The sequence below is a fragment of the Asparagus officinalis genome, chromosome 9 (assembly GCF_001876935.1).
Source record: "Asparagus officinalis chromosome 9, Aspof.V1, whole genome shotgun sequence".
NCBI lineage: Eukaryota > Viridiplantae > Streptophyta > Magnoliopsida > Asparagales > Asparagaceae > Asparagus > Asparagus officinalis.
Window position 1 is genome coordinate 31,474,919 of NC_033802.1, and position 11,652 is coordinate 31,486,570.

At 39.7% G+C, this 11,652-nt stretch overlaps 1 protein-coding gene across 1 annotated transcript; it reads left to right on the forward strand.

The window, feature by feature from the left end:
• LOC109824635 (BTB/POZ and TAZ domain-containing protein 2-like) lies at positions 906 to 3,556 on the forward strand. Its single transcript, XM_020391265.1, is given in 5 exon segments — positions 906 to 1,328; positions 1,415 to 1,551; positions 1,657 to 2,091; positions 2,093 to 2,308; positions 3,239 to 3,556. Coding segments are annotated over 5 exon segments (1,089 nt in total). The 5' UTR covers positions 906 to 1,199; the 3' UTR covers positions 3,411 to 3,556.

Here is an 11,652-nt window from a genome sequence, read left to right on the forward strand (position 1 = left end):
TAAGAAAATGGATAAGCACTGTTATGAAAGGAAAGAAATCAAATTATAATTATGAAAATAAAGTCGACGACCTTATTCTTCCGCGCGTGATTATCAGTGTTACTAAAATCAACAAAGAAAATTAAAAAGACCATGTCTATACACGTTATCATACTCAAAGTATTAGGTCCCATATGCGCTATATCCATTCCCATATGTAATCAGATCTCCACTCTCTCCGCGTAAAAAGAAACTAGTTTTTTATATATCAAGAAACCCAAGTTTTAAAATTGTGTAGCGAATCCTCAATCGAAAATGGTATTATTGTGTTTGGATAGAAATCGTTGGTGCTCAACTACGTGTTTGTATTTGCATGAATGTTGTTGCAGCACCCAAAAGTTGTTATACAAATAAAATAAATATGAGCTAAAATTCAGGAACCGTTAGTTCAAATTGAATAGTATCTCAACAAAAAGAGTTGGAATTACATGATATCATAAATGTATTTATCGCTTCAATTTCTAAACAAACATGCCTTATAAGAGGAAATTGGTGATTGCATTGATTTTTGTACTGTTTGCGCTCATCTGTCATTTTTCTTGCTTCAAAATCGAACCACCTATGTAGGTTTATGTATTATATATGCTAATAAAAATTGTGAAAAGGCACATCTTACACTTCTCTTCATTTTTTTCTTTTTCCCCTATGAATTCATGTTTACTTCCATTTTATATTTGATGAATCATTACCATCCAATCAATAGTAAGCAGCTATAGGATTAAACAAATAATCGCTATGTTGCTTATATCTATATATATAGCTCTGAGGACCTAAGTCCTTTCCACTCAGCATTTGGTCACCAATTAATTCTCCTCCATCTAATACCATTTCAAACATTAATCCAACAAATAATCACATATTAATCCCTTAGTTGCAGACGAGGCAATTCTATCTGCCACGTCACGACTGCGTGTGATACCTAAATCCTGACCACTTCTTTTATTAATCCCCCTTTTTTAACTGATACGCTGTATTCTCAAAATTCATTTTCTAAATTCCCATTGGCTTTCGCTGTCTCCTTTTTCTATATAAAGCCTACAGCCAGGCTCTTCGCAGGCTCTCTCCTCTTCTTAGTTATACTAGACAGATTATCGATAGATCAATAGAATTTCATAATAGTTTTTTTTTAGAAAAAAAAGTTTTGAGTTGGGTTTTTGAAAATGAGAATCTATTCAGATTCTGATGGATTCCATCGATTTCACGAGGCCGGAAAAGGCCACGCGCCGGCCGCCGACTTGCAGATCGTGACGTCGGATGGGCACAGGATCGCTGCACACTCGAACGTTATCGTAAGTCTCGCATTTGACGATCAAACTTCGGTTTTTAATTGAATTTGTGGTTTTTATTTTGATTCGATTTGGACTCGATTGCGCAGGCTTCAGCGTCGCCGGTGCTGGAAAACACGGTCTACAAACGCAGAAAGAACTGGAGCTCCGAAAGGGTGATCCACATTCTCGGCGTTCGTTCCAACGTTGTTTTCGCATTTCTACAGTTTATATACTCTTCTTTCAGGTTGGGCGTCCTTTTTTTTAATATTATTATTATTATGTACAGAACGAATACATTTTATTTTTTTCCCCCAAAAAATTCTAAAAATTTCTGTAATCCCCGTCGCAGCACTGCGTTATCGTCTGCTGAAGCCAAGGAGACAATGGAGAAATACGGGATACAGCTGCTGGTCCTCGCGCACAAGTACAGGATCGACTGGCTGAAGAAAGCATGCGAGGCTGAAATTATCAGAAATCTGAAGCCAGAATCAGCCGTCGACATTCTCCAAATCGCAAGGTTATGCGACTCCCCGAGACTCTGCCAGCGCTGCTTCACCCTCATATCCAATGAATTCCCATCAGTGCAGAAATCCGACGCCTGGCGCTTCGTTCACCTGAACGATCCCAGGCTAGAAATCGAGATCCTCCAGTTCGTCGAGCAAAGTGAACAGAGAAGAAAGCGGTGGAGGAGAGCGCGATCAGACAGGGAGATGTACGAGCAGCTCAGCGAGGCAATGGAGTGTTTGCGCCACATTTGTATCGAGGGGTGCTCGAATGTGGGCCCGCACGATAGATCGCCGCCCAGGAGGGGCGAGGCGGGGGGGGCCGTGCGAGAAGTTCGGGTGTTGCGAGGGGCTGCAGCTGCTCATTCGGCACTTTGCTACGTGCAGCATCAGGAAGAACTCCGGTGGTTGTTCGCACTGCAGACGGATGAGGCAGCTGTTTCGGCTGCACTCGTCGTTGTGTGATGTGGGGGAGTCCTGCAGTGTTCCTCTTTGCAAGTGAGTCCATTTTTGATCGCTCTTGCATTTTGAAACATTGTTAAAAATTTTAATATTTTTCAGTAGATCAACTAGACTATTGATGATCTAAGTTAAGAAATCATGCGAAAATTCAGATGAATTATTTATAAAGTAAATGATTTTAGTCCTCTCTAGTGTACCTTAGTTTATTTACTAGTCTCCATACAAATGGTTAATCTTTTTTAAGTTTTAAATTTGTTTGTAAAATTTTTTATTTTTTTAGTAGATCTGCTAAATAGTAGATAATTATAATTGAAAATTGTGAGTTTTTTAAAGAAATCAGGTAAATTCGTGGGATAGACATAAAAAATTTCCTTTAGTCATCATCTCTAGTGTATCTTCCTTGGGTTGAGATCCAAATGGTTAATCTTTTTTAGCTTTAAATTAATTTATTAATTTTATGGTTAGAAATTGGTTTTCATGAAAAATCTTGGCTAATGTTTACTGATATATAAAAAACAATTGATTAACAAACACTAGAATGTCAAATTCTGAAGGGCTAAGAATAAACTAGAAAATTTTCTAGTATGCCTGCTCTGCGCGACAGCTTTAATATGAATTTGAGCGAGTAAACTTGGTTAATTTTCTCAATGATCCATTAGAACCAATAAGAATTTGAGAGGAGAGTTTAAGATTTTTAATAGATCGGAGTTCAATTAAGTAGTTCGATTGGAATCATTGTTCAGTAATTGAACGTGAGAAATATTTAATAATTTAGAGGATCCCGAATAAAACAAGAGCTTCTTTAACTCATCCCAGTCATGAATATCATGACTCTTTTAGTTTTAAATTGTTTTGATTATTCTCTTGAGGTCAGAATAAACTTTCTTATATCTTAAGCATAACTAATGGTTAAGTCAATTATCAAATTTGTCTAACTGATTTTTTCGTATTTAATTTAAATAACAGGCAATTCAAATTGAGGATTCAAATGGATGGTAAAGGAGATGATGCAACATGGAGGCTTTTAGTGAAGAAAGTAGCTGTTGCGAGAGTTATGTGCTCTTTGGCCAGAAGGAAGAGACCTCAAGAGCTCCGAAATTTACGGGCAAAATCATACGGAGGCATGAGATTTACATAGTTTGTGACTTTGATCTTTCTTTTTCTTTTGAAAATATGTATATTTCCATCATGATTTATTTATTTTTTTACTTTCTTCTTGTATTCTTTGTAGCTTAACATGTACTTTGTATGATATGGATGGAATAAAGATTACAAACTTGGCTATAATCTGTGCAAGCGATGGTCTAAACTCTGTGGAGTGCTTTGGCAAAAGATGAAGTGCTTTGAAAGTACACTAGTTTAGTGTAGTTTCCCATTTTCTTTATACATAAATTAGTTATCATTTATGCTAACTTGATGACAGAAAATTATATTGTTCTGATTCTCGTGACTTAGATATGACTCTTTCGAAAGTTTCCCATTTATAAACCACTAGGTTTTATGTATGTACGTAGTTGACTATCATGATTAAGTATTTTAAATTTATCTTCTCACTAAAACTTGTTCATCTATTCCACTTTGCTAGTTTTTTCTCACTTGTGTCTCTAAACTTTAGCATTGTGATTATGTAATTTCTTTAACGTTTGTTTTAATAGGCTACATCGAATTTAAATTTTCATGTTGATAATTGAAATTGACATGAAATAAATGTAATTCAAAGCTAATTTGAATATTCATGTTATTTGGACCGACATGAAAGCAGACTTGACTTGAGAAACTATAGTGTTGTGAAAGTAAAAACCACTTGAAAAAATAGCATTATAAAAGGAAAATGAATAATTAAAACCAATAAGCCAAGATGATTAATTAAAAGTTAGCAAGAACAAACTAAAAAGGATATGAAGATTGTTCATATCATTGATAGACTTCATGAAAATATAAACTAAAGATTAATGCTAACTCTAGCGCACTTTTATATGATAAAAACATACACATGAGCATATAAAAGTATTAAAAACAAGTTCGTGATCCCTTCTAAAAGAATTCCTAATTTTACTCAAAAAATTAAATTATTCTATAAAATATTTAGAAAATAGATCTTTTATGTCTCCTTTTTTATTTTTTTAATTGAGTCAAGATAGATTAGTCCTTCTCCATCTTTATCATTTTCATGGGCAATTCTAGAGCAGTGTCTTCATTATCTATATCAATTATGATATCAACCTGGAACTAGATTTTTTGTACTGTTATCTTTTTCTGGGCTCGTTCATCTTTTGTCTTCTCGTCTTACTTCACAAAGAAGTTGAATATATTTTCGATGTTCAATACAAACTTCTCTTGTTGATGTACTAGTGATCACACAGTCAATTGAATCCGTAGTTGGATGGGGTTGTTGAGTATTGATGAGGGCTGCTTTCTTCCGCGAGTTTATGTCTGGTTCTTTGAGTGGGGTTGATGAATCTACAAGTAGGAACTCGTGAGAGGACGGGGCTTGGGTCCCCGTGGTTCCTCTAATGATCAAGTTAGCTGATGAACTTGAGTAAGGAAAGTAAAGAAATGCTAGAGTTCTTGTGTGTGCAATATGTTTGCTTAGAGATCAAATTTCAGATTTGTGAACCTTTGTTATGTTTGAATAGTACCTGTATTTATACCGAGGGTATAAGGATAGACTGGTTACTTCGGCCAAGTACAGGATGGGGGTGGCAAAGTATGGGCTGACGACTGAGTCAGCACCTACTTTACAGGTGTCAGCTGGCCACTGGGGGAAGGATCACTTTAGCATTAATTGAGAAGTGATTGGTGGCATGGCGGTGCCTGCGTAGTCCGATGAGTCATGAAGACTATTGAGGCTAGAAGCATGATGATACCTACCAAGTATTAAATACGATGCATACACGTTACCAGTGGGAGATGCTCAAGGTAGAAGCTTATCCTTTAACTTCACCGAGAAGTAATGCCTTTCGAGTCGTCCTTGCAAGGCGTCCAGCAAATGGTTGAGTGGACTCGTGGCAAGTCGTCTTCAACAATAGGGGGCGACAAGTACTACCTTTCTTGTCGACATAAGGGAATGTCGGCTCGACAAGTCGGCTAAGTTGTCGTCCCTACTAGTTCCTGGCCGCTAACTTGATTGGGGCATAACATGCAGTACATCTGTCCGTTGCTTGGCAATGGGTTGCTTTTTAGTGAATGGGAACACCATAATAGTTGACCCTTTTTGCTTGGAGTCAGCTTGAGCCGGGTCCAAGTGAAATCAAATTAGCTTTTGGATAGACGTGGGTGTGTATTGAATGAGAAACTAAAAAGTCCCTTCAAATTAGACGTGGCTAACATCACCATATATTCTTTTTGACTGCTATAACTCCACTTTTCTTGGTAGATTACATGCTGTTCGAGGTGAGTGGGTTGTGCCTCGATCTCAGATATAGCGCTTCGGATTCTGAGAATTAATTCTAGCCGTTGGACAAGGCTTGGTCTGACCGTTCAAATATGGATGGTTGTAAAGTCACTGTCTATATATAAGAATAGGACCATAAGGGTGGCGGCTATTGAATTTTTAAATTCCCTTTAGAGAACTCAAAACGTTTCTGCTCATCTCTTCCAGCGATCATCTCTGCAATCTTCAATGGTATCTGAGCCCGTTGATCGACGAGTTCTCCTGGCAGGAATCCACTCCAAGGTGACTTTGGCCCAGAAGAGGACGATGCATAGGAAGTTTGATGTCCTTGAAGAGTATACGCTTTTGGCCCCGACGAGGTCGAAGGCTATATATGATCATGGGCCGGAGCGGGGTCCGCTATATTTAAGGCATCTGTAATTTGGCTTGCGGTTGCCTCTACATCCTTTCCTAAAGCAAGTATTCACGATGTTAGGGGTATCACCGACGCAGATGAAGCTGAACACTATCGATATCCTAGTGGCGTTCATGGTGATTTGCCATTGGTTAGGGATAAGGCCATCATTGTGGGTCTTAGGCCGGTTGGTGGTTGTGAAGGTGAACCAGAATGAACCCCACATCCACTTTCAGATGGTGGAGAAGTTCAGGCTCCTCACCAGCCTTCTTGACTCATACAAGGACTGGAAGGAGAGGTTCGTCTGGGTTGTAGGGGAAGACCTAGAGTTGGGCTACTCCGACTGGCCCGAGATATGGAGGGAGGCACTCATGGGGGATGAGTTGTCTACGAACGAGAGGGAGGCACTTGACCTGATCAAGTCGTATGTCGGCTCTTGTTGAGTCGACCACCTGCTCGACAAGTCGGTCTTGCGAGTTGCCGGTGTGTAGGTCCTGCTTGCTACTACCTAAGACCATGAGAGAGCTTCATCCCTCATCGTAGCGATAGCTAAGCTGGCGCTAACGCCTACTATTCCTTTGGCTGCTCCTCAAGAGGAGTCGTCTGCCAGACCTACGAAGCGTCTTCATCGGGACATTCCTCTAATGGAGGCTGAGGCGGTCGAGGAAGAGGATGCACCCACCCTTGTCTATAGACGGAGGAGGCGGCCCCGAGGGGAAGATGAGGAACATGAGGTATAGGTAGTGGCCGAGATGCCTAAGATCAAGGTCATCCATCTGGATGAGTCAGCTTCGGGAGAACCAGCCGAGGCTCCTCACATGGGAAGGAGCCGGCTGAGGAAGAGGTGAAGCCTTCTGCAGGACTAGAATATCCCTTCTCCCACTGTGTTGATGAGATTAGAGAAGAGGAATGGAAGAAGATGAGTGTGTTCCTCATTAGGACTTCAGGGGTCGGCCGATGATATATGCAGAGGAGTCCAACCCTGAGCACCACTTTGAGGCTGCAAACCATCTTGATGAAAGGGTGACCGTCCTCGACTCTCCCGCGGCTCAGTCGATGGTAGTTGAGCAATTCTATCTTCCTCAGAATGATGAGTACTTGAGGGGAGTTCCCAATACTGGCCTCCACTTAAGCCTTCGAAGCTATTTGGCTTGAGGCGCTCTGGTGGAGCAGGCGATGTTTGGTCGGATGGAGCATATCCAGACTTCCTATCTCAAGCTGTTGGGGGGAGGTTGATTCCCTAAGGGCTAGTAGAAGGATCGACCCGAAGCGGGCTGCTGAGACACCAACCCCAAAAGCCTCTAAAGTTGAGAATCTCAAACAAGAGCTGGAGGAAAGCTGAAGGAAGGCCAGGGGGCTTGGTAAGGCTCTCCTGGAGTGGGACCTCACTTAGGGGTTGGTTGATATGGAGAAGGTGGCGGTGATGCATGCAAAGCGTCAATTGGATGAGAAGCATGCAGAGCTCATCAAGCTCCAAGAGGAGGTCACCCACCTCAAGTCCGAACCTTATCGGCCAGAGATCATCAGGGAATATTGCCAAAGTATCACTGGGAAAACTAAAGTGGCAATAGCCTACAAAGCCGGGTATGACTACCTATCGGCATAGCTTCCAACCGAGATGAGGAACCCACCCGATTACTTCCACTATCCTCCCATCGTGGACAATTATCTGGACGAACTGGTGGAGGTGGAAACGCTTGGAGGGGGATTCGATCTGGGTGAGGAAGACGAGGAGTCAGATGAAGGAGGAGATTGCTCGACTCCCCGGTCAAATGTTCCTAACATGTGACACCCCAGGATTCACACAAGGCTGCAGTCCTAGATGAAACCCGGATTGTCAAACCTGCTAAGCACCAACCATCATGCTACGATATATTTTACCATCATAATCACTATCTATCTAGTAGAAACAATAAATAGGTGAAGGTACAAACATACAAAAATAGAAATAGGCAACATCGGATTTACACAGAAGAAGCATAAGAAATATCAATAATGAGCCTAACTGAAATAGAATAGAAATATCTCTGAGTATACAGAAGAAGCATAAGAAATATCAATAATGAGCCTAACTGAAATAGAATAGAAATATCTCTGAGTATAAACTGGATCTCAAATACAATGAGTCACTGAAATAGAATAGAAATATCTCTGAGTATAAACTGGATCTCAAATACAATGAGTCAAATAAACAAAGTTTCACAAAAGCTCTTAACTCTAAACTAAAATACCAATCTAGAGTCTGAAAATAATCAACTACATGTGGAGTATTGCAATAACTACAAAGTATAATAAGTAGCTAAATGGACAACTAAGAAGTCCCATCAACCTACGACTCTCCGTGTACCAGACTCTCTGCCTGAAAGAAGGGAAACAACGAGCGTCAAAGCGCTAGCAAGATCATCACTACCTCTCCCCAGGGGAAGGGGTAGGAGTATATAAGAAAATAGAGCCAGTACTTACATATATCAAATCATTCATATAGCTCTCTATGAATGAAAACAAATAGTCAAGGAAACATTCTCAAATCTCCAACATAAAGAATAAATACCTCATCTCGAATTACATCTGAGTAGCCTGCTTTAATATAGGATGATGTCAACCAAACCAAAACGAATATAACTACCGTCCATAACGGGTGTGCCAAAATCTCAAAGGAAATACTCTACTCGCGGGTAATCTATTATGGATGTAAAACTTACAACTGATCAAATATCTATGTGTGCATCATCTTGTGCTATAACGATACTCTTGTAATGTTCTTACTCAATTGTTCTGCGGTAATAGGATTTATTATCTCTCTATTCCGGATACATTTAATAACGATACTATTGTAATATTCTTACTCAATCGTTTTGTGGTAAATAGGTTTTATCTCCCTATTTCTGGATACCTGAAAGATCAAATACTAGTCATGTGTATTTATCAAATTTAACTTATGACAAAAGTGTGTTAATTCAACACAAACTAAGCATACGTGCACATATCTCGGTGTGCGTGTCCACATCTGAAGTTCACCATCATCCCAGGTGTTTAACAAGTCTTAACATTGTAGTTAATCATCACAAGGTCGAGAGAAGCGCTTGACAAACCAAAATCAAACCAAAACAATGCACATGCCAACATCAGACTGGCGGTCGACGTGGTGGTCGACTGCGATGGGCTCTAGAGGCTACCCAAGTCTCTATCCTGCACGCGGTCGACCGTGAGCCAGATTTCCAGTTTTCTCCAGATTGTCATGTGTCGTGTTTACGTCGTATTTTTGTGATTCAAACATGATAAAAACTTCATGAATCTTACATACTAACATGTTACAGGAGATATAAATATCTGGAACCAAAATCAACATATATAACCATGATTTTATGCATTAGATTTATGTTCAAAACCCTAAAACATGCATAAAAGCTCAAAACGACGAATCAAACTTCTTCCTTTAGATTAACCACATTTTAAAATCATCTTCAGATCTTAATTACATCTGTAAAATTTGTTCTCAACCATTTTAGCATGAAAAGACCTAATCTTTATACATATAATACAAACGAGTTATCTTTTATTCATAATCCAGTTATTTAGGCTCTACAAAACATGTTTAAATCTCTTTAAAAATATTTTGAAAACTGAGAGGGGGATTAGCAGAGATGATACTCACCTGAGATTGTCAAAAAATGTTTTAGAAGCAAGGTTGAAAGAGATCTCCACTCCCACTTGAAAAATCCACTTGAAAGCCTCCAATTTTCTCCAAGAAATCAAACTAGGGTTTGGGGGGTTTGGTGGTTGTTAGAGTTCTTAGGAAAACTGAGAAAAATGTGAAAAACTCATATATATATATATATCAAAGAAAACGAATATGGGTTTAGAAATCCGAAACCAACTCAAAACAGGGGAAACAGCTCTCTGCAGGTTTCGCGATCGACCGTGGCGGTCGACCAGCTGCGATCGACCGTGGTGGTCGACCAGACTGGGTATTTCCAGTTTTTCATGAGTTCTGCCATTGTGCATGTTTTGACTCTTTTCTCTCTCATGTATGAACTCGTTCATACTCAAAACACATGGTATTATACTTATATACCATTAAATGATATTTATCATACTAAATATCAATATATCATAATAAATCTCAAATTAATATATCATTAAAAAATTATCGGGATTTTACATTCACCCCTCCTTAAGAGGATTTTGTCCTCGAAATTCCGCAGTCACATCACAAAGCTTAATAACTGGGAAAACTCATTAAGAAGGTGTAATTTATATTAAGAAACCCATCTGCACATATCTCATAGTATTAGCACAATGATATTTAAAGTTAACAACCTAGAATCCAAATATTCACATCTTGATCCTTAACTAAATGAAATTAGTACATCGAGCGAAATTATCCAAATAAGGAAACCCTCATGTATATACCATATATTTTTCAAATGATTAAGGACTAGGTGACAATACCCCCATTCTAGTGATGATTAAGGACTAGGTGACAATACCCCCATTCTAGTGTTAAAGATGAATATAACTATCTCAAAATCATCATAAATCATAAGAAAACAAAATCTAAACAATTTACCTGCTCAAACAGGTGTGGGTAGTCACGACGCATATCCTCCTCGCGATCCCAAGAAATCTCCTCAGATCCTCTCTGGTTCCATTGGACTTTCACCAAAGGAATCACTTTATTTCTAAGCTTCTTGTCCTCTCTAGAAAGTATACAAACTGGGATCTCAATTGTAGTCAAATCATCTTGAAGCTCAATCTCCGGAGTATCCAATACTCGCTGTCTCTCCTCATCATGAAGGTGCTTCCTAAGCATAGAAATGTGAAATACGTCGTGCACACTAGATATCGATGCTGGAAGATCTAGTCTATAAGAAATAGCCCCAATACGCTCAACAATCCGAAAAGGGCCAATAAATCTTGGGGCAAACTTTCCCAGTCTGCCAAATCGCTACACACCCTTCATCGGCTATATCTTCAGCATAACATAATCTCCCACCTGAAACTCTAAGGGTCGCCGTCTATGATATGTGTAGCTCTTCTGTCGACTCTGAGCGGCTAGAATATGCTCTCTAATCAATGCTATCTTTTCGGTAGTCTGCCTCACCAGCTCTGGTCTAAGCAATAAGCTATCCTTCGGTTCTGCCCAACATATAGGGGATCTACAAGGCCTCCCGTACAGTGCCTCATACAGAGCCATATCAATTGTCGCTTGATAACTATTGTTATAAGAAAACTCTATCAACGAAATATGATCCTCCCAGCTGCCCTGGAATTCAATAACACAAGCCCGTAGCATATCCTCCAATACCTGGTTCACTCTCTCTGCCTGACCGTCCGTCTGAGGGTGAAATACACTGTTGTACAATAATCTGCTGCCGAATGAATTCTGGAAACTCCTCGCATATGCTTTGGCGGTATAAGTGGTCCTCACTGGAATAAAATGTGCTGACTTCGTCAACCAATCTACTATCACCCAAACTAAATCATTCCCCTTCTTCGACTTCGGCAACCCCACAATGAAGTCCATAGAAATGTCCGCCCACTTCCACTCTGAAATGGGTAAAGGCTGAAGTGTCCATATTGGTCTTTGGT